The sequence below is a fragment of the Camelina sativa genome, chromosome 11, assembly GCF_030686135.1.
Source record: "Camelina sativa cultivar CO46 ecotype springtype chromosome 11, ASM3068613v1".
Taxonomy (NCBI): Eukaryota; Viridiplantae; Streptophyta; class Magnoliopsida; order Brassicales; family Brassicaceae; genus Camelina; species Camelina sativa.
The window spans coordinates 28,423,815-28,448,014 of NC_141890.1; the positions used below are offsets into that span (position 1 = coordinate 28,423,815).

Consider the following 24,200-nt stretch of genomic DNA (forward strand, 5'->3'; position numbering starts at 1 on the left):
TAAATCAAATCCTTTTGCAGAAAGTAATTTTGCTAATCAAAAGGTTTTATCAGGAAAATCAATTATATTCTCATATCAATTTATTTTCCTAGGTATTAATTCTAGCTGATCAATCAAGAATTAATATGAAGAACAACCTAATAACACAAACATAATTGCAAGAACACAAATCATGAATAAAATAGATAGCATTAAGAGATTAAAAGAAGTAGAAAAGGAGTTCTGAATCTTCTCTGGAAAGAGTCTTGATTCTTATCTCCAAAATCTCTCTAAATCTCTCAGGGATTTCTCTCTCAAAATATTGCAGGAAAAATAAAGCTTAGGTCTAAACAATGACCATAAAAATCTTATATATATTCCTAAAAACGTCCAGGGACTAATGATGCAAATATGGAAGATTTTGTGCCAACTTTGCAAATCTTCAAAACTTGTGAGAAAACTTCCGATTCTTCTGTTGGATGATGCATCGATCGACACCATCACTTGCATCGACCGATGCAAGTCTCTGAACTTGTCTCCAACTTCACAGCTTAGCCTCAATGCTTGATTAAGCTCCAAATCTTCCTATTTAGCTCCATTAAGCTCCCATCCATGCTAAATCCTATAAAGACTCAAAAGACTCTAAAAATACGAACAAACATAGGAAAGATTCTGATGGTGCATCAGATAAAAGGAAGCTGGTGCCTTATGTGGAGAATGAATTGCATGAGCATTGTGTAGAGGCAAGTCGTTTAACAGTGACTGAGTTAAACAACTACAACGTTATAGGTCTGGATGGGAAAACTTATTCGGTGGACTTGAAAATGAAAAGTTGTTCTTGCAAATGTTTTGACATTGACAAGTACCCATGTGTCCATGCCATGGCCAAAGTCAGAAACCTCATGAGGAGATAAGGATGAACAGTGCATATCAAAATGCGTGATCTCTGCTCAATATATTACTTGATTGAGACGTGGGTATTAACATATCACAGAAGAATTTATGTTGTGTCGCATGAGTCTGACTGAAATGTTCCTGCTGCAATTCGACAATTAATCGCTAAACTGCAGAATACACTAGAACTAGTAGTGGAAGAACTCAAGAAAATAGGTTCCCATCTACTGGAGAATGTCGTCATAAGAGGAGGAGACAAATGAAGTTTAAGCCTGGCATAAATTTGGATAAGTGGTTGCAGACTCCAAATCATGCTGAACAAACTGGGGACACCTAATTTCATTTTATGTATCTTTGTTTTGTGTTGTTTATCGTCGAACCAAGTGTAACTTTTGACAATAAGGTCTTCATTTTGTGTACCTGTATTATGTATCTGTGTTTTATGTATGTGTTTTGTGTTGGTAATTCGCACAACCAGGTTTATCTAGGGACAACTAAGAATACCATGTTGGGTTTTAAGCGGAAGAGATTGATGAAAAGTAGAGAGAAGTCGACAATGAGAATAACAAAAGATAAGATTCCATAAGTATATGTTTACAAATGTTACATAAGACTATTTATACTAAAGACAACTAGGGCTACACCCTTTTACAACCGATCGCCTAAGTGATAGGGACTAGGAGAGAGGAAAGGCTATTCCCAAGAGTGAAAGCGACCCTTCCTTGTTTCCTTAAGAGAAGCAAAACCCGTGACTCCTCTCTTTCTACTTCTCTAACGGCTACAAGGAGAATCTCGAACCTTCTCATGGGCTTGATGCGGCCAGGCTTCCTCACTATTCCATACACTCATAGATGACTCGGCCTTATTGCATAGTTTTACGAACGGCCTCAACCTAGTCGTACGGACGGCCCATACTTGTTCGAACTAGCATGATCACGGACAATACTCCCCCTCAAGCTTAGCCAAGTGAAACAGCTAAGCTTGGAACCCGTGAAGGATCACCTCATTAAAAACCTTAACATAGAAAACCGCATGGGACAAAACTATGTTAAGGAAAAGAGTGTGATCTCCACGGATAAGAGGAGTTTCTCACGGATGAGTGGGATCTACTAGTCCAAGCTTGCTGTAGATGTATTCGCAAACTTGAGAACTAGTAGCCTTGGTGAAGATGTCCGCCAACTGATCTTTATTCTGAGTGTGGCATGGCAGGACTACACCTTCTTCAATCTTCTCTTGCACTTTATGACAGTCCATCTCAATGTGCTTCGTCCTTTCATGGAAGACTGAGTTTGTTGCTATGTGAATTGCCGCCTCATTGTCACAATGCATGGTGATTGGTTGGTCAGATTCCACTCCAAGGTCCTTAAGAAGCGATTTAAGCCATGTAAGATCATTGGTTAGCTTCTTCATAGCCCGATACTCCGACTTGGCACTTGAACACGATACTACTTTCTGTTTCTTTGACTTCCAGGTTACTAAGTTCCCTCCAACAAATGTATCACCGGCGTAGTCCGCGTCACAGTATCCGACAGGTTTGGTGTTATTGTTCTTGCCCATCCAGATGCCTCGCCCCGGACTACCCTTAAGATAACATAGGATCCGCTCGAGCGTTTGCCAGTCAAAGTTCGTTGGAGCCTTCATATGTTGGCTGACTTGGTTCACCGCATAGCATATGTCCGGCCTCGTGATCGTGAGATAGATAAGCTTGCCCACCAACCTACGATAGCGTCCCACATCTTCATATGGTTCAAGCGGCTTGTGAACTGGAGCACCGGGTGTTGGCTTCTCCCCCTTTCGCTTGACATGGTAACCTTCCTCAAGTGGCGTCGACACCGGTTTGGCTCCCATCTTACCTGTCTCATGTAAAAGGGCAAGTGTATACTTCCTTTGAGAGAGAAATAATCCCTCCGGAGAGCGAGAGATTTCTATCTCCCAAATCTTTAATATCAAAAGTATTAGTGGCATAGTGGCACGGATACCATCCTTATCATCACCGGTAATAATGATGTCGTCGACATATATGAGAACTACAACCCGACCACCGTTGGTGCAGAGGGTGAACAGTGTGTGGTCAGCCTCAGAGCGGTTGAAGCCATTCGTGCACAGTGTAGAACTGAGCTTGAGGTACCACGCCCTCGGAGATTGTTTGAGGCCATAGATCGCCTTATGGAGCCGGAGAACTTTACCCGGAGTAACAATGTGCTCTAAACCCGGTGGACGATGCATGTAAACTTCCTCGGTCAGCTCCCCCTGAAGAAATGCGTTCTTGACGTCCATTTGACAGAGATCCTAAGAGAGATTAGTGGCCAAGGACAAGACTACCCGGACTGTGTGGAGTTTGGCAACCGGAGCAAAGGTATCCGTATAGTCAAGCCCATAGGTTTGAGTAAAGCCACGTGCCACCAAGCGGGCTTTGTAGCGCTCTACTTCTCCATTGCTAAGATATTTAATAGTGAAAACCCACTTGGAGCTGACAGCCTTTTTACCTTTAGGGAGATCGGCCTCGTCCCAAGTCCGGTTCCTGATCATAGCCTCCGTTTCATCGTCCACCGCATCAAGCCATTCTTTATATTGCTTAGCTTCCTCGTAGGTTTGAGGAACAAAGTGCTCATCAAGCTTACCGAGGAAGGCAGTGTGATCCGAGGAAATAAGGTCAAGCGAACACACGGCCTGAATAGGGTGGGCGACAACCTGATTGTTATAGTATACCCTCTTATCTTTCCATGTAGACGGATGAGACTTAATACGGTTACTTTGTCTAGGTAGTGGCTGGGTAGTAGGCTGGTCTGATTGATCAGGAGAATCTGTCCTATCCTTGCTACTTGTTAAGTCGTCTTGTGTCAAGGTTGTTGGTCCGGTAGGTGCCGCCGTTGTTGGCGGTACTATGGGCTAAGGTACTTGATCAGACGGTGAACTTTCAGCATGTTCGTCATCCGGTTGACTTGGTGAAGAGGGTAATGGATCAACACTTGTGGTATCCTGCTCGCCAAGTAGTCTTGGTTTGGTGATGCCCAGATGGTCAAAGAGGAACCGCACGTTGGCTGCCCGGTCAGAATTGGTCTGAGATAAGTCTTTTAAGCCTTCCCATTCCTTCTTGTCGTAATAACCTTGTTGTTCGAGAAACTTTACATCTCTTGAGACGAGAGTGCGGCCGGTGATTGGATCGTAACACTTGTACCCTTTTTGACTTGTTGAGTAGCCGATGAACATGCTTCTAGTGCTCTTAGCCTCAAGTTTATTCCTTTGTTTTCCAGGTACTAGAACAAAACAAACACACCCAAATACACATAAGTGATCAAGAGAGGGTTTAATTTTGTTTAGTACCTCATAAGGTGATATGTCATTTAAGACTTTTGTTGGTGTCCGATTGATCAAGTAACACGCCGTCATGACCGCATCTCCCCAAAACCTCTTGGTGACATTCGAATGAAACATCATCGATCGAGCCACCTCCATTAAATGTCAATTTTTCCTCTCGGCCACTCCATTTTGTTGAGGCGTGTATGGGCAACTGGTCTGTTGAAGGATTCCATGCTTAGCTATGTGCTCTTTAAGTTTGTGGCTTGTATATTCACCTCCATTATCCGATCTTAGTACCTTTATTTTAGCATTGAATTGATTAGTAACATAATTATGAAAATTTACAAAGGCATCATAAACTCTATCTTTTCATCAATAAATGTCACAAAATACTTGTTATTATCCCTAGATAGGCAAGGAGATGTCCACACATCAGAATGTACTAAATCAAAGCAATGTTCATAAATAGTACTTGATTTAGGAAAAATAGACTTGCAATGTTTACCAAGAATACAAGACTCACAAGTTGAGTTATCAAAAGAGACATTAGGCAACATTAGTTCAAATGCACGAGAGTGAGGGTGGCCTAATCTAGCATGCCAAACATCACTTAAACTACTATTAAGATTTGAAATAAAAGAAAACGATTTAGGAGGACTTGAAGCTTTCTCTAGGACATAGAGATCTCCTCTAGCATCTCCTTCTCCCAGAACCTTTCCACTTTCAATATCCTGAAAATGTACACTGTTAGGTCCAAAAATAGCATAACAATTCAAATATGTAGTAGCTTTCTTCACCGATAAGAGGTTAGAGGTAAATGAGGGCATAAAGAAGGCTTCAGAACTTTTATCAAACAGTTTTAGTTCTCCTATTCCTTTAACCTGTACTCGGTCCCCATTAGCAATAATAACATTACCTAGAGCCGGTTTTATGTTGGGTATAATACTAGGATTACTAATCATATGGTGAGAAGCACCCGAGTTAACAACAAGAGATGAACTAGGTTTTGAAGCAAAGAAAGTGGTACCGGATTCCTTTAGTGCGGCAATGGACTTGATGAGGGCCTCTAGGTCCGACTTTCTCACCAAGTCTCCAAGAGAGGCTGCCATGGCTGTGGCTGTTGTATCTCCTTGGTTTGCTGCTCCGGTGCCTTGACCGCTTGATCCTCCTTGCGATAGATTAGCCTTGAACTTTGTCGGCTTGAGGTGTGGGTGAAGGATCCAGCATTTGTCTTTCAGGTGGCCCCTCTTCTTGCAATGGTCGCATACCATCGTTTTTCGGTCCTCATGCTTGTACACTCCCTTGTTAGCCGTAGCCAAGTCCTCCCTACCGCTAAACAAGCCTAGCGACCCTTGTTCTTTTTGAACTTGAGAACATACATCCTCAAGGGTAGGAAGCTTGTCACCACGGAGGATGTGCTTGATAAGGTCGTTGAAAGCCGGATTCAGAGTGAGCAGAAGGCCAAAGACCTTGTCTTGTTCCTTTCTTTCATTTAGAATTGCCGGTTGCCCAAGATACCTAAACTTGCCGAAGTGCTTTGTGAACTCCAAGTCTTCTTGGTGGAGACAGTTGATGGCCTTCTTAACTTCAAACACTCGGGTCAAGTTGGTCACATTTCCGTACACGTTCGCAAGTGTCTCCCACAGCTCCTTGGCCGTCTCACAGTACAAGTATGCCTCAAGGATTGGTGCATCAAGCGAATTCTGAAGAATGGCAAGCACGGTCTGATCTTCTTGGAACCATTTTACTTCCTTCTCGAGTTCAGCCTTCTTGTTTTCTTCTTCTTCTTTACCGTTGTTCTTGGCGGCTTTCTTGGGGAGTTGGTGTGTCTCAACGTGGATCACTTAACGCGGTCTTTGTGGTTCTTTTCCACAACAAATAGTTGGCCCCTTTTAAGACCACTGGAGTAACAATGGGTTTGGTAGTGTCCATGAGTAGGATTTGTGAGAGAGATATAAAAGAACTGAGAATATCGAGTAGGGAGAATAAAACGAGAGTATAATGAGAATCGAGAGAAGATTAAAGAAACGAGAGTATAAGTAAGGATAAGAGTAGGTTTAGAGAATCAAAGTTCGAAAACATGCTCTGATACCATGTTGGGTTTTAAGCGGAAGAGGTTGATGAAAAGTAGAGAGAAGTCGGCAATGAGAATAACAAAATATAAGATTCTATAAGTATATGTTTACAAATGTTACATAAGACTATTTATACTAAAGACAACTAGGGCTACACCCTTTTACAACCGATCGCCTAAGTGATAGGGACTAGGAGAGAGGAAAGGCTATTCCCAAGAGTGAAAGCGACCCTTCCTTGTTTCCTTAAGAGAAGCAAAACCCGTGACTCCTCTCTTTCTACTTCTCTAATGGCTACAAGGAGAATCTCGAACCTTCTCATGGGCTTGATGCGGCCAGGCCTCCTCACTATTCCATACACTCATAGATGACTCGACCTTATTGCATAGTTGTACGAACGACCTCAACCTAGTCGTACGGACGGCTCATACTTGTTCGGACTAGCATGATCACGGACAATATACCATATGCTAAAGAGTTTATCGCAAAACAAGGTTCAACTAGAACAACTTAGAGGTTCAACTGGAACAACTAATCGGTTCAACTGGAACAACTAAGACCATTTTATTTGTTGTGTATCAATGTCTTTTATCGCAAATGTGTGTTTTGATGAAATGAAGATAAATTAGAGGTGAGAAGGAGTCCATAACATCAAAAAAGTATAGTGAATTTGTTTTCAGTTTCTCTTAGTACAAGCTATTGTTTCATATGAATCACTCTTCAAAGTATATGAAACTCTTTGTTTTTCTCACCTCATTTTACACAAAAGACGGGAAAATTATGATATCGTTAAAATTTTACTACAAGAACCTCTTAAGTGATGAATTATCATAAAACGAAATGTGGCCAACTTTAATCCCTAAAGTTTAATTAAAGTCCAACTACAAAAACATGAAAACCTGAATAGTACAACTATGTTAGTATAGGAACAACTGAACACTTAGTATAACTGTGAGTAAAAATATCTATATTTTAATATTATTCCGTCGCCATTTCTGAAGATAGAAAAGTGTTGTCTAAAATATATTTATTATATAACCCGCTCCCCTATTTCTCACTTTTTTGTCCTTCTTTCCCAATTTTAAAAGTAGATCTAGGGTTTCAAAGAAGAGAAGAGAAGTAGAAAGTTGCAACAATTTCAGGGTTCGATAATTCACAATGCCAATCAGCTACATTGAGAGTTCCGAAACTGAACCAAGCTACAACAGTGGCTGTGCAAGAGTGGACGGTAATTATGTTGTTTCAACCAAATGTTTTGTGGTGAACATATGAAATGGAAAGTGTGTGCTTCTGGGGCAGAATCAAGGCAGAAAATTCTACAAGTACCCAAAGAGTGAGGTAACGTTATTTTGTATTCCAATTTTATGTTAGTATAGTGATGTTTTGTTTCAATTTTGAAAAAAATATGGGTATATTGCAAATCTTGTTAGTAGGATAGTAATGTTGTGTTTCGTTTTTGAAAAACATGAGTATAGGATGGTGGCTAACACCTATCAAAGTTGTGGGATGATGCTTTATGAAAAGTTTCTTAGGTTGTGGTACAAAATTAGGAAGCAGTGTGGTGCTAATCCTGCAATGGATTTAATTTGTGAGTCAATGCGTCGTATTCGTCTTGAACTTGATTCCATTTAGGAGTAGAATCAGCAATATCCTACTATGGAGGCACTTTCTGAGTCAATATGTCTCATGCATATTGACATTGCTAGTGTTAAGGAGGAGAATGATCTTATTGCAAAATTGTACCGTTTTGGAGGTGGTGCAGTTGTGGAGTCATTTCGTGAGTCAGTCGGTGTTATGCGTATTGAGGTTGGTGATCTGAAGGACCGCTTAGCCCAGAAAGAATGTGATATTGGTAAGCTGAAGGAGTTACTTGCTAAGTGGTAGTTTGTGTGGCTTGATTAAGAATAACATCTATGTAAGAACTATGAATGTTATCCATGGAGGATTTCTATCTTCGTTGTTGTAAAACTTTCAAAGACTTTTTATGTCCAAAACATAGTTGTACCAAATTATGACAGTTGTCTCACCTAACTAAAACATAGTTGTACTTTAAAATTCAGTTGTACCAAAATAACAAATAACAAATGTGTGCATAGTTGGACCAAATTATGCCAGTATCTCAACTAACTAAAACATAGCTGTACTTAAAATTCAGTTGTACCTAAATAATACCAAAATACCAAAACACACACAAGATTGACAAAAGAGTAACACCCTACTTTCGATGTTGCTTCTGCCCTCGTGTGTATGGTGTCTTTAGCATATTGGATGGTTCCCTTCTTCTCCTTTTTCCAGTCTCTATTAAACACACATTGTCATTCTTCTCTTTATCCTTTTTCTTATCTTTCACCTTCTCCTTCTTTTTATCCTTCTCCTGATCAACTGCATAATTTTTAACAAACTACCATTAAAAACAACAAATAAATCCAAAATTCATAACTCCACAAAAATTAACCAAGTTACTCACTTATACCCTCAACATTTGCAGATACGGAGTCATTTGGCGTCCCATGGCCAAAATTCATTGTTCATGTCCCTTGTTGAATATCCAGGTCAGGTTACGTTCCCTGAGCAAAACCAAAATTCATTGGCTTCCCCTGATGAATATCCAGGTTAGTTGACGTTCCCTGAACAAAACCAAAATTTCTTTGGCGTCCCTTGATCAAAATTCGTTTTCTGAGCTTCTTTCTGTATTAGCGATGATACATAGATTTCTACAGCCTCCTTTCTATCATTCAAGTCAGAAAGCTTCTTCGTCATTTCCGCAAACCCTTTCTCCATCGCTTCCTTTACTGAGCTAATAGATGCAATTTCAGGGATTTCATTTGCAGTCTCAAGGGCTTCAATAAGACTTCTACCAGCCAAGTCCAATTTGTACTGCCCTTTCCACCATATCTTCTTCTTTTGTACAGTTAGACGGTCTCTCCAACTATCAACAAATGGATCAATTACCCCTATCTCATCATCAAAACCATCGTCTATTATGCGCGTCAAAAGAGGTTTCTCATCAAATTTTGGTTCCAAGATGCTAATAATACCCTGCAAATACAAATATTTTAAGTTCACAAACTATCAACTCATAACAGATGCTAATTATGTTCACAAACGCTAACCTTTTCCTTTCCAACCGCTGCATTAATTTCTTCCAATGTAAAACCTTTCATGCAACTTTTGGTGAACTTGTGTTTGCACATCCTTGGACAATCCTTCTCTACGGATACAACTTCTCTAAATTTGTTTCTCAAATGTGGAATACACACAAATGCCAGAATCTACCCATAATGTTAAATTTACAATGGGTGAGTGTTAAAAAAATACAAAATACATACAAACAATCACAGAAACTTACCTCTAGAGGAAGAATGAATCTACAAAAGCTAGTTTGTGTTTTTTCTTTCACCGACCCTTTCATGTTCTTCCTCACCCTCTAGATCCCTTTCATGCACTCATCAAATGGATAATGTCCCTAAGAAAATTTCACTACAGCTTCTAAGTCATCAACAACACGTAGAAGGAAATACTCTATGTTTCCATTACCCTTAGAATTAGCTTTTACTACCTTGCATAGGAAGTACAAGATAGTCATCTTCACTCTATCTATTGAGATCTTCTTCATTTTCTTCAGTTTCGCTTCAACATCTTTAATTTTATTTTTTTCAGTCCTTTTAAACATCATTTTTGCAAACTCCCAGCCCCCTATGTTTTTTTTATAGTTCGCTGCTTACTCATGGCAGTCAAACCCGGTTAACTTTCAAAGAATACCTAATAGGCACTCCATTCACTACAAACCAACACTCTTTATCCATGTCCGTACATGTTGTATGAAGCATAAGTTCCCACATGTCTTGCACCATGTGGTTTGGCTCCTTAGGCATGTGGAAAATAAGCTTAAATTAAGAATGCTTCCTGAACCAACCGACGTCTTCTTCAAGTATCTCTATGTATTCCACTGTCAAGGTCAAAAGATACCTACTTCCTATCTTACAACCCTTATTGTATTCAGTTTCCTTAAAGAACATTTATTGTGGCGGCGGTGCTTGGGATTCACCTTCCTCAGCATCTGAGTCAATATCATCATCAACCGCATCATCATCATTATCATTATCCTCAACATCATCATCATCATCATTATCCTCAGCATCTTTATCATTATACTCGGCACTATCATCATCATCATTTTCAGCAGCATCATCATCATCACTTCTATCCTGCAAATTCAATTTTAGGACGGACTTACTTAAATATTCTTAGCTATTCCAGTACTTTGTACTTACTTCTACTATTTGGAACTATAACCATCATTTCTTCTAAAGTTATACTAATTGTTCAGAACTACCATTGCTCAAACTAATGTTTTTACCTGAGCATTGGATTCTGATTTCTCCACTTCCTCTGCTTCACATTCATTTAAGTTTTTATCTTCTGCAGGAGATGTTGCTTATGGACCATCAGTGGGAGGTGCTACTTCTCCATCTTGAGATTCTGTTGCTTATGATCGTTCTGTGGGAGCTTCCACATCTATGGGAGGACCTTCTGTTGTTTCTAGTATTCTATCAGAATTGCTTCTGTGGGGTCTATCACATGATCAACAATGGATTCGGTAACATCTGTGATAGGTGCATTTGTTGGATCTTTTGTTGAGTCATAAATTCTACCACAATCTTGGACAATAGCATTGCTGAGACCGAACAAGACCAACCAAACGATTAAATAAGAATTTGTTAAATAAAATCTAACTAATGGGATCCCCAATAGAGATGAAGGGACGCGAATGGAATTAAAATATCCACAAACAAATTAAAAAAAAAAAGATGAAGGGACGCTAATGTTCTTACCAAGAATATGAATAAAATTGGCAAAAGAGTCCAGTCGGCCGGGAGAAGATTTGAAGTCGTCGGGAGAAGACAGAGCGAGTTGAAGAGAACTAGATAACAAAGAGAATGGGAGCACACTGTGCACGCTGCGCACGTTGAATTCACTTTTTCTTCTGCTTCTTTAAGAGTTAGATTTCGCGATTTAGGGATTTACGATAGCATATCTTTTTGCTTTTGGGTTAGATGCAATGTGATCTGCAGATTTATTGTCACAAAAGAGTTTTGCAAGAGTATGTATCTTCACTTTTAAGTCTTTCAGCAACTGTGTTAACCAAAGAAGTTCACAAGTTGCCAAAGCCATACTCCTATACTGCTTCAATGTTGTTTTAACTCATTGTGGCTTGTTTCTTCGAATTCCAATTAATCAAAGAACTGCCAAGATAAATGCAGAAACCAATGACAGATCTTCTAGTAACAGGACATGATTGTTCTTAATCTAGCAAAGAACACGGATAGCAGCTACATAGTGGACATCAATAGGGCATGACAAGAACTGACTAAGATTGCTAACAGCAAAAATAATATCGGGCCTTGTGATGGTAAGATATAACAATCTCCCAATCAATTCCCTACAATAAGTTCCATCTTCTAATAGTGTGCATGATTCCCTACTTAAATGCACGGTCGGATCCATAGGTACAGTTTCAGGTTTGCAAGCAAGCATACATGTTGCGACTAGAATATACTAAGTATATTTGCGTTGGCAGAGTGAAATTCCTGAAGCATTTCTTGCTATCTCCAGTCCAAGGAGTACTTGCTCCCATTTCTTGATTTTAAAAGCTTTATGAAGACATGTAGGTCATAGTCATTAGTGGATGCAATTATAATGTCATCGACATAGGCAAATAATGCAATGAATGAATCCCCAATTTTCTTAAGTATTGTCACCAGGTGATTGCTCAAAACCTTCATTGAGAACCACTGTATGAACGCCTATTTGAGACCATATAGGGATTATGTAGCCTTCACACTGCATTTGGAGGTAATAGAGCACCATTAGCAGGAGTGTAAACTTGAGGCAGGCTCATGTAGATCTCTTCATCCAGAGTACCATGTAAGAAAGCATTGGTGACATCCATCAGTGTAAGTGTCCAGCCCAACTTCGAGGCAAGACCAAGAATAAGCTTGACACAAGCAAGCTTGGCTACAAGAGAAAAAATCTCAATATAGTTGATACCTCCCTGTTGTGTGTAACCTTTAGCCACCAATTTGGCTTTATATCTATCAATCGAACCATCCATGTTATATTTGATAGTGTAAACCAATTTACACCCAATCACAGTCTTACTAGAGGTAAAGATTCAACAGTCCATGTTCGAAGCTGTTCCAGAGCTCTGATCTTCACGTCCATAACTTTCAGCAAATGAGTGCCATGGCCTGATGGAAATTGTGTGGTTCTGTTTCAATCGAACAAGAAAGAAAAAAATGCCTGATAGAAAGGCTTAATTTTTGTATATTTAAGAACATAAGGAATGTGGAAAAGAGGAGATGAATCAGAAGAAAGAGAAGTCAAAGAAGAATCAGAAATTTGTGATAAGAAGAAGAAGTCTGAATGAGATTGCAATGGTAATCAGAGAAGTAACTTGGAGCCTTCACCTATCGCTTTGACTTGGTAATGATCAGTGGAGCTTGTCCTGCATTAGTCGTCACAGTCTTTGATGGTAACACGGAAGGAGTGGAACTCGAGTGATGTAGATGGTGAAGATGATGCATATGCAGCAGTAGATTGTTCCAAAGGATTACCATCATATACATGATAAGATGCAAGATGCAATTAATAAAGAATAGCAGGTGTAGGCATAGGAAATATATTTTTGCTAAACAAATCATGTCAAGAAAGATTTCATTTTTTAGTTTTGAAGGGAAATACCTTTTCATGGAAAACTATATTTCTAGAAACAGAAACTACATTATTATCAAGATTCAGAACTTTGTAACTCTTGTAGCCTGAATTATAGCCTAGAAAAACACATGGTACATCTCTAGGTGTGAATTTATTTACATCTTTGACAAGAGTAGACACGTAACAAAGACAACCAAAAGCACGCAATAAAGTATAATCTGGTTGTTTCTTGTATAATTTTTTCATATGGAGAAATATTATCTAATAAAAGAGTAGGAGTACGGTTTATAAGAAAGACTATTGTAAGCACATAATCTGACCAATGCATCAAAGAAACATTTGATTAAAACAATAATGCATGTGCAACATGAAGCAAATAATGGTGTTTGCATTCAACTATAGAATTTTGTTTGGGATTATATGCACATGAGAACTGGTGAATCATTCCATGAGTCTTAAAAAGCTGTGTAAAAGCTAACTCTGAAGCATTGTCACTCAAATTGCTTTAATATATATCAGTTTTATGTTGTATTTGAACATGATTAATGAAATCATGGAAAACAATAGAAACATCACTTTTATTTCTTAGCATATAAAGCCATGTAACCCTTGTACAATCATCAACTGTAGTAAGGAAATATCTATGTCCCTCTACAGAATCAATTGAAAAAGGACCCCAGATATCTAATTGAACTAGATCAAATGGTGATGAAGATAGATGATTATTAGACACAAAATGTAATTTTCTTTGTTTTGCTAATGGACAAAATTGACAATGTAAAGAACTTGACTTAAACATAGGTAACGTATCCAAAATATGTTGTAACTTGGCAAGAGATGGATGCCCCCAACATTAATGCCAAAGGTATTCATCTACAAGCAATGATCCACATAACTTTGCAGATAGGACTTCAGTTTCAAAGATATAAAGACTGTGAATTAAGAAGCCTCTACTAATTGTCAAGTCTTGAGAAAAGTTCTGAAGAAAAAGTGAAAATGTGCAGAACATTGATTGTTTTTAAGTAAAAGAACTAACGCTCAAAAAATTGAATATAAAAGTTGAAACATGCAATACATCGTGCAAAACTAGATTATTTTTGTAATATGAATGGTTCATGTATGAGTTATAGGCACTCTAGGACCATTAGAGAGTGAGACTGTGACCCATGAAACAGGAAAAACTTCACTAAATAAAGCTAAGTCATAACAAACATGACTAGTGGCTCTAGCATCTATTATCCAAGCACCATTAGGAAGAACATAATATAAAGAAGTAAGAGAATGATGTTAAAAGGTGAAAGAATGGTTTTCATATCTGAGACTAGAAGAAGAAATTCAAAAGAAATAATACGAGAGGTCGAATTAGGTGCCATGGCTCCATTCTCAGTAATCGTTGCTGTTAGATGAGGAGATGACTGCTCAAGAAGCTTGACATGAGTGTTTAGTTGATGGATTAAGGAATGAATCTGATCATCACTTAGCTGGGAGAAATCAAGATTAGTAGCATTCATTGATGGCGATGGCATATAGAGAGGATCAGATGTTATTGCATTGTATAAAGGAAGAAGACTTGTCACTACATTAGCCATTAAACCAGGTCTTGCATACTGAGATTGTTGAAATTGAGACTCTTGAGGAAACTGTGGATGTTATCCTAAAGTGGTCTGGCAATGTGGACGAGAATACTGTTGAGCATGAGCCCTTGGTCCAAACTTATGACCTGATGGATACTCATTAAGCTTATAAGACTTGTGCATTGTGTGTCCATAATGATGGCAATGAATGCAATATGGACAATGAATAGGCATGTAATTCACCGCATCATAAGCTGTATTATCTGGAGGACCGTTGTAATATCCAACACTCATATTTTGTGTAGTATCAGAAGGAACAATATAAGAGCCATTAGGAACCACTTCATAAAGATCAAAACTCTGAAACCCACATCTTCTACTTAAGTAAATGGTTTAATAGTGTAACATCCGCAAACCAAATTATGGGTTTTGAGGATGGGTGTGGATCGACACCAAGGGGCTGTGGTCGACACCAGCAATTTCTGGTTAGACCAGGTTGTTTTAAATTGTCGATTTGTGTCGGTTTGGTTTAAGTGAAACCTAATGACCGGGTTATTTAAAGGAAAAATCGACCTAGGTTGTGGGAGAAGGATTTATTCGCAATTTTAGAGAGAAACAGAAGGAGAAGAGTATTCTTGAGAGGTTAGAGGCTTTTGGAGAGATTCTTGGCTTGTTTTGGGAGATTTGTTTCTGTGGAGATGAGATCTTGTGCTAGGAACAAAGGAGGAGCCTTCTAAAGGATTGGATTGGTGGTTTTGGGTAAGAAGTTCCTGCAAAAGAAGTGAGTGCATGACCATGGCTGATCTAAGCCTGAGATTTCCTTTTGTCTTGCTTGTTTTGTATTGTTGTGGTGTTTTTCTTGCTTATTATGGTTGTTAAAGGGTTCCTACGGTTTCATATGGCTTTTGATCAAGTTTTGGACGGATTGGAGGTGATGAGAATTGAGATTCAACTCTCGGCTTTGAGTAGATCGCGTCTGTGGAGTTAGTGTCGATCGACACCTGGTGGTGTCGGTCGACACCTGGTGGTGTCGGTCGACACCTGGTGGTGTCGGTCGACACCATGGAGCAGTATCGATCGACACTGTGGGGTAGTGTTGGTCGACACCAATAGCCTATGTTGGTCGACACCTCCTTTCCAGCGAGCAGATGATAGTTGTTTTTCCTGGTTTGTGTGTTTGTTTGTTGATTGTTTGACATTGGAATATCAGTTGCTTGTGTGTATAGCCCAGTAGATGAGAGGATTGCCTCACTGAGTGTTTTTAAATACTCATTGTTGTAAATGTTTGCTTCAGATGGGCTTATTTCGTCTGAACCATGAACTGGGCCCTATATTAATGTGTAGCCATACAAGATCCGAGTTGTGTGATCTGCAGTAGTTAACCGACATAATCTCTAGGGATTCACTATATAAGGGGAGCTAGGGTTGAAGAAAGAGACATATTATAGAAAGCCGAAGAGTACGCACTAAAGAAGATGGTTGTACTCTGGCAGCAGCTGCAGGGCGATGTGCAGGGCAGATACAGAGATGTAGGGCGTAGTGCAGAGAGCTTGCGCAAGGGAGATACAGAGATGCAGTGTAACGGCCCGACCGCCACCTCTCAGTGGACCCCATGTCCAATCCCAGTCCATTGGCTCACCTTTCTTAATGGGCCTCACGTCCTCTCACTAGGCCCGTGAGCCCATCAATATCCGACAGCCGGTTTGCTACGTCCGGGAGATTTTAAAGACTTGTTATCATCCCTACAAATCACCACATAATCTTTTCATGTGTTTTGTCCTCACTCCCACAGTTCCGACAGTCACTTCCCGGAGGTCACCCATCCTGAGACTGCTCCAGCTCAAGCAAGCTTAACTCTGGAGTTTTCTCAGGACCCTTGACCTAAAAGATAAGTGAACTTTGGTGATATAGGTGGCCAAATCAATTCTTTTTAAACCTCTCCGCAAGTCTCTGAAACCAGGGTGTCACAATTCACCCCCACTAATAGATCGCAACGTCCTTGTTTCGCACCAAGACCGTCACCCCCGACGGTGTGAGCCCACTCAATTTCACACTCGTCTGGGTTTGGCTCTGATACCACTTGTAACGCCCCGAACGCCACCTCTCAGTGGGCCCTATGTCTAATCCCAGTCCATGGGCCCACCTTCCTTAATGGGCCTCACGTCCTCTCACTAGGCCCGTGAGCCCATCCTTATCCGAAGGCTGGTTTACTACGTCCGGGAGATTTGAAGACTTGTTACCATCCCTACAAATCACCACATGATCTTTCCCTGTGTTTTTTCCTCACTCCCACAGTTCCGACAGTCACTTCCCGGAAGGTCACCAATCCTGAGACTACTCCAGCTCAAGCACGCTTAATTCTGAAGTTCTCTCAGGACCTTTGACTGAAAAGATAAGTGAACTTTGGTGATATAGGTGGCTAGATCAATTCTTTTTAAACCTCTCCACAAGTCTCTGAAACCAGGGTGTCACATGTAGGACACAGTGCAAAAAGCTTGCGCAGGGCGTCGTACATGGAGCTTGAATTTGTGCGCATAACCATGATAGAGGAGCAGAAGCTCGGCTGGGTTCAAAAGGCTGAGAGCCAGACATAATCTTGTCTAGGTTTAAGGTGTCTTCAGGACATTCTTATGAGAGACAAAGGTGGTGCTGCTTCTTTGGGGTTCTGGAGGTGTTTCAGAGTTATACATGGAGGGGAGGGGTGAACCAGAGATAGAGAGACAGGAAGAAGAAAAGCTAGATACTCTATGTTTTGTTCTTCAGGTTTCTTTGTAGTTGTTCTCTTAGCTTTGTATATGTAAAACTGTGTAAACCTTGAGGGATTGATAGTGGATGTTTGTGGGAGAAGGTTCCCACACGATATGTACCCTCTACATGAGGGGAACTCGTTAAATCTCTGTATTATGGTAATGTTATGCAAACAGATATGTGAAGTACACGAGGAGTAGGGGCAGAGTCGCCGTAGGCGATTCACTACAAAGGTGAATAGGATTCTTCAATTCTCAACACTCATGCATCTCAATTTGTGTTTGTGGTGCAGGTAAAGGCAAAGTGTGATCGTGGAATCAAGGCAATGAAGAGTATGATGTTTTAGTGGCTCGATTGGTTGTTGTGTGGCTTCTGTTGGGTTGCTAGAGTTGAGTCGTTAGAATATTGTTTAGGATTGTTTATGACTGAAACTGAAAGACTAGGCATCCATCTTCGAACTATGTGTAGCACTAATATATAATGATGATAGAAGAAAATTGTAATCGATCAATGTTGAATCATATAATGCACAAATATACAGTTTGCTCATAGCCCAAAAATCGTAGATCAAAAGTAAGGCTACTTTGAGCAACACAGAGCTATCACACTTCTGAAAAGTATATAGGTAGAGCTTAATACTAAATTGAGTATCCAAAACCAATTTAGCAGAATAATCAATTGAAAATCAACAGACAATGAAGCCTAGCTTAATACTAAATTTGCAATTCACTTAACATGGCTATAATCCAATAAAACATGATGAATTCAAGCATAAATGTAGCGATTCGTGAAACCTCCAAAACCCAGAAACTAAAACCAAATTAGTATTAAGTAAATATTTCGATATAATAGAACCAAATTAGTCTCTAAAGTAATAATAACCTCTTGAGAGAAGTAGTTAGACTAGGATTCACGAATTTGAGTGAAGAAGATAGGTGTTGTCAAGAAGATCTGGAGACGATGTTGGTACAATCGGCAAGCGATTGATTTCTATTTATTTGAAACTCTCTATCCTCTAATCTTAAGCCAGTAAAAACAATCAATTCACGGATTTGAAGTTAACCGGTGCCATCGAAAGAGAAGAGAGAGAGGTTCAAAAAAGAAAGAAGAAAAATGGGAAAAAACAGTTTATGTTTTATATTTACTCAGGAGCCAACTACATATTGACATGTACTGTGTCTTATTGGTTCCTTCCGCTTCTTTCAACATAGATTCACTGATTATTGGACTTAAATTTGAGTTTTATTTATTTATTTTTGGGCCATAAAAAACAACCCCATTAGCAACCCCATTGGACATGCTCTTAGGTGGTTAGAACTTGTACATAGTATAAATACATTGTACATAAGTGACAGCAATAATGAACGAAGTGAAAAAAAAATCTTTTAGTGAGAACGACAAAACAGAGAAGATGGATCTGTGCGGCGCGGTAAGGAGAAGAGATGTATAGAGAAACATAAACACCATAGCCGCTGAAGTTGATCTCGAGAAGAGAAATAATATCGTGGCGGCTTGACCAAAAATAAAATACCGACGAACAAAAAGTTGGAGAAGAATGAACAAGAATAAGAAGGTCAAAGAAGAGAAAAGGGTTGGAGAAGAGGAGAAAACAAAGGTGTGTTAGGAGAAGAGATTAGAAAAACAAAAAAAAACTAAAAGAATAGATCTAGGACTTTTGGGTTTTTATAAGGCGTCTCCCTAAACAAAAATATCCGATCGGTTTTGCTGTACCAAACCAAAAAATCCGGAAACCGAAATCAACTTTAAATTCTGCCGATCGGTTTAGAATAGTAAATCGGTTTGAAACCTAACATCCACAATTTATCATCTCATTGTGAGGTAATTGAGGCCGCCCGTAGTAACTAAATGCCTAACATCCACAGACTACACGTTTTCTTCCACTACTCGAGTTGCATAATAAGACAATTGGTTCTTGGACTACATTTGATAAGTTCGGCTCTATGGAGCTTTTAGGCTCCTCCGAGAATGTATACTGCAGGATACTGATAAATTGTGCTCGGCTTTCCTCTGGTCCGGACCGAAACTGAGTGAGAATAAAGAAAAGGTCTCTTGGGAAGTTTGCAAACCTAAAAAGGGAAGGTGGGGTTTGATTTGTGATCTTTGAAGAAGGCAAATGATCAGGTATGTGTTGTCTTGAAGCTAATCTGGAAAATAGTCCCCCATGGAAATTCATTATGGGTTAAATGGATATATACGTACTTGCTAAAGCAAGAAACATTTTGGTCAATCAAAACAACCACAAGCCTTAGATCTTGGATGTGGAAAAACTTATCAAATTCAAGGATATGGCTAGACCGTTTTGTAAGATTAAAGTGAATAATGGCAATCATACATCGTTCTGGTATGATGTGTGTTATACTATGGACCAACTGACAGAAACTTTAGGAGAAAGAGGGGCAATCCCTATGCACATGCACATGCTACATGCCCATGCATGTGCTTGTGGCACTCAAATAATATATATTTTCTCGACCCTCAAATTTCAAAAATTCTCTTTTCTCTTGTGGTAAAATACTTTTAAAAGTGATTTTGAGGTTAGGAGTTCAATCAGTATCAGTGGTAGTTTTTTCTTTTTTTGGGATCACATACTAATTTGGCCCAAAATTTGTTTGGCTTTTGGCTCTTATATTCTGTGTGACCGTTCATGGCCGTTTGTTTTGGGTTCTCCTACTAAATAGGACTTAAATTTGTTGGGCTTTTGGCCTTAGATTTTGTGCGACGGCTTGTGGCCGTTATCAGGGAAGGCAGGAAAGCTGATATGCTAAACTTTATGGAAGAGACTCTAGATTTGAAAAGGCAAAACCGAAATGAGGGGGAAGACATCGTATCATGGAAAGGGGAAAAATATGTGTTCATACCAAGTTACTCCACTAAAGACACTTTCAATGGGTGATCGCATGATCAAATTAAACGGGAGAACGTTGGTGACATATGTTTTCCGTAACAATGATATAGCTGCTCAGAACCACTTGTTCCATAACCACTTGTTTTTTTGTCTTATGATATATTATAGTTTTTACAGTTTCTAACCATGATATAAGTGTGTTTTTAAAGTCTTTTGATTTATTTTTAGGGTCATTTTGAGTCTTTGTAGGATTAGGTACCAATTGGCACGGATGAGAACGTAATGTAGCGAAATATGATGATTTGTAGCACTTTCAAGCATTAAGGCTGAAGCTATGAACCTTGGAGACGATTTTAGAAGAGAGCATCGACTGACGCTACATTGACATCGGTCGACACCCGTTGCAACACAAGACGAACTCCAAGTTTCTCAAGTTCTGAAGATTTACAAAGTTGCCCCAAATTTTTCCTTAATTGCAACATCGTCTGTTGCATGTTTTAGACATATATATAGAATTTTTGGATTTTAGAGACCTTGGATGCTTTATTTTGCTGCAAATTTTTGAGAGAGGGATCCAGAGAGCTTTGGGAGAGACAAGTCATAACTCACCTTTGTTGATAGAGATTCCAAACTCCTTATTTCTTTATTCTCTTTCGTATACAAATTATTGAGAAGATGATATTCTTTTCACTGATTATGTCTAAGTTGAAACGACCCGACCCTTTTTTATTAATAAATAATAAATATTAATCATAATAATAATAATAGTAATAAATACTCTACAACTAGTGGTCCCAAATTTTTATATGACAACCCGTCCCGCGGATCCCACTAGCCTCCCGCTAGCTGCTCCAATACCCACTAGCCACATAACCACAACCACACCAAACAACGGAAATAACAATACCAATAAATAACCAATAATAACTATCTAGTATTAATTCTAATCATAAATTAATGATCCAATCAACATAAACCAGAGAACCAGCAATCCTTAACAACATTCTAGGACTCAACTCTAGCAACCTAACAGAAACCAAAAAACCAAGCGACCCACTAGAACATCCTCCTCTTCATTGTCTTGATTCCACGATCACACTTTGCCTTTACCTGCACCACAAACACAAATTGCAATGCATGAGTATTTTATAAACACTCAGTACGGCAATCCTTCCATCTACTTGGCTATACACAAAAGCAATGGAAACATCCCTAACCATCAACCAACAATAACAAACCAGGACTCTGCATCGACCGACACCAACCATGCATCAACCGACACCAACTGGGGTTGCATCGACCGACACAAGCTTGCATCGACTGATGCATGTTACACTTGCATCGACCGACACACACACTGCATCGACCGACGCATGCTCGACATAGCACAAAAATCCTAGGGTTAACGCGCCTTCCTCACATTTGCAATGCACATGCCGAGCATCGTTTTTCCCCAAAGCTTCTCGCCGGATCTTCGTTCCTACAACCACAAAACTCGATCCCAAGCCACAAGAAAGCTTCCCTACGTCCCAAATAACATTCTAACAAACCAAACAACACATAAATAGGCAGATCAAAGAAATCTCCAGCTTAGATAAGCCATGGTCATTCACTTACCTTTGCCAAGACGATTCTGAACCTCAAACAAGCAAGAAAACACTTCCAGGAAGCTCCTACAACGATCCCAGATACAAATCTCTATAGGAACAGCTTCTAATCTCCCAAAATCCTCAAGAACACTCAAGAACACTTAAGAACACCTTTTCTCTCTTTTATTTCTCTCAAAAGCGGCTAAACACGATTAATGAGACAGAAACTCGAGTTAAGGGTTTTTCCTTCACCCAAAACGCAGCGTTTAACTTAAACTCGTCCACACAAAACCGGCCTTGCATCGATCGATGCACATGGTGCATCGACCGATGTACCCCCTAAACCGAGATTCCAGTTTGCGGATGTTACAATTCTCCCCCACCAACATAGATTCGTCCTCGAATCTCGAACAACCATCAGTCAAGGACTCCCGTGCAACAATCTCCACGGCCCACACTCCTCCGACCAATTTATGAAAGGTCCTCTCTAGGCGATAAACTCACGCTCCAGGCATCATTTGCTCTCGACTTTTGGACTTTCCTTTACTCATAGGTCTTGACCTTGAGTTTTTTTTTTTGCTTCTCATCAGGCCTAAACATGCATGCCATAATGTTGGCTCATCATCGGGCCTAAGCCCGCATGCCATAATATATAAGGAAAAATCCAATATTCGTCTCTCGGGTTGCCACCCTACAGCGCGTCCCGGATCGTCATCCGAAGTCGATATACTAACCATACTCTCAAGACACAAAGTCTCAGAATATGGCAGTACTAGGAGAACTAAAGTCCCCCAAGAGTCACGAGCAAACAATTCTGAACACATCTGAGTCATATCCCTAACCAGGTTTCCTTTCTGTGGCTCGCGTAAAACATGACCATGTCCTACCAACCACATATCCCCTCACTGGAATACCTCATGACCACACAAGGATCATATACATGCCACATGGGCCGCCACAAAGGCCAAACAAATGTCCTAAACAGGACCGCCACCAAGGCTAAGCAAATGTCCAAAATAGGACCGCCACCAAGGCCAGACAAATGTCCTAAACAGACCGCCACCAAGGCCAAACAAATGTCCTAAACAGGACCGTCACGAAGACCACTCGTCCCGAAGGACCGCCACAAAGACCACTTGTCCCGAAGGACCGTCACAAAGACCACTCATCCCGAAGGATTGCCTCAACAGGCCACACGCTCCGAAGGACCGTCACGAAGACCACACATCTCGATGGACCGCCTAAACAGGCACATTGGCTAAACAGCCTGCCACAAAGGCCACACAATTGGCTAAACAGCCCACCACAAAGACCACACAATGGCTAAACAGCCTGCCACAAAGGCCACACAATGGCTAAACATCCTGCCACAAAGGCCACACAATTGGCTAAACAGCCCACCACAAAGACCACACAATGGCTAAACAGCCTGCCACAAAGGCCACACAATGGCTAAACATCCTGCCACAAAGGCCACACAATGGCTAAACAGCCTATCACAAAGGTCACATAATGACTCAAAAGACCGCTACACATGGGCACAATGACTCAAAATTCCGCCACAAAGGCCACACAAGTCTCATAAAAACTCACATAAAACTTTCCATTTTTAGAAATTTCCACTTTTGGAAACTTTCCTCTTTTAGAAACTTCTATTCTAGGAAACTTTCCCTCAAACCACCGCCTCACGGAAATTTCGTACTCTGAACACCACCTCATCTTGTTACTTAGTCGCACAACCAACCACCCCTAAGCGACAAGGTAAACAAGAGAGATGGGTTGGAATACTCCATTCCCGCTCCAGCCACGGACTACGACTAGGACTAGGCTAGGCAAGTTCAAGTCACGACCTGCTTTTCGAGCCACTTCTTGAACCTTGCCTTCATCCTCGCCTCTGGCTCCCAAGTCTGCTCCTTAACATCATCACAATCCCATAGGACTCTCATCAACAGAATCTTCTTCTTCCGAAGTTCCTTGATCCTCCTCTCGAGAACCCTCACTGGTCTCGCCTCCAAAGTCATGTTAGGCTGAAGATCCTTAATAATCTTAGCCAACAACTGATCATCCTCACGGAGACATTTCCTCAACATAGACACATGGAAACCTTGTGGAACACACGCATAACCTCAGGCAACTCCAGCCTATATGCTACCGGTCCCACCCGCTCCAACACTCTGAACAGATCCATATATCTCGGACTCAACTTAGTCTCCGACAATGACCTGTTTGGACCCCGCAACATGGCCATCTTGAGGTACACTCTGTCTCCCACCTAAAACTCAAGATCTCTCCTCCTCCTATCGACATAACTCCTCTATCGATCCTGAGCTTCCTTCATATTCAGCTTGAGAACCTGAATCTTCTCTAAGGTCTCCTGAACGAAACTAGCACCATACATGCTCCTTTCCCCCACCTGAGTTCAGCATAACGGTGTACGACATGGCCTCCCATACAAAGCCTC

General features: G+C 40.3%; 1 protein-coding gene across 1 annotated transcript; it reads right to left on the reverse strand.

The window, feature by feature from the left end:
- Nucleotides 1-3,162: 3,162 nt before the first annotated feature.
- Nucleotides 3,163-6,567, reverse strand: LOC147934530 (uncharacterized). Its single transcript, XM_087472666.1, has 5 exons — nucleotides 6,508-6,567; nucleotides 5,442-5,876; nucleotides 4,697-5,372; nucleotides 3,772-4,130; nucleotides 3,163-3,564 (listed from the first exon to the last, which is right to left on the reverse strand). The coding sequence occupies exons 1-5, from the start codon at nucleotides 6,565-6,567 to the stop codon at nucleotides 3,163-3,165; spliced, it is 1,932 nt and encodes a 643-aa protein (XP_087328792.1).
- Between the last annotated feature and the right edge of the window lie 17,633 nt (nucleotides 6,568-24,200).

Excerpts from the sequence above, each read along its gene's own strand:
- LOC147934530 (XM_087472666.1), bottom strand. The coding sequence starts at position 6,567 with ATGAGAAGGTTCGAGATTCTCCTTGTAGCCATTAGAGAAGTAGAAAGA. Across the intron at positions 5,373-5,441 it reads ATGAGGACCGAAAAACGATG|CCGACAAAGTTCAAGGCTAA; the intron begins GTATGCGACCAT and ends CCACACCTCAAG. Across the intron at positions 3,565-3,771 it reads AAAGTTCACCGTCTGATCAA|GTTGTCGCCCACCCTATTCA; the intron begins GTACCTTAGCCC and ends TATAACAATCAG.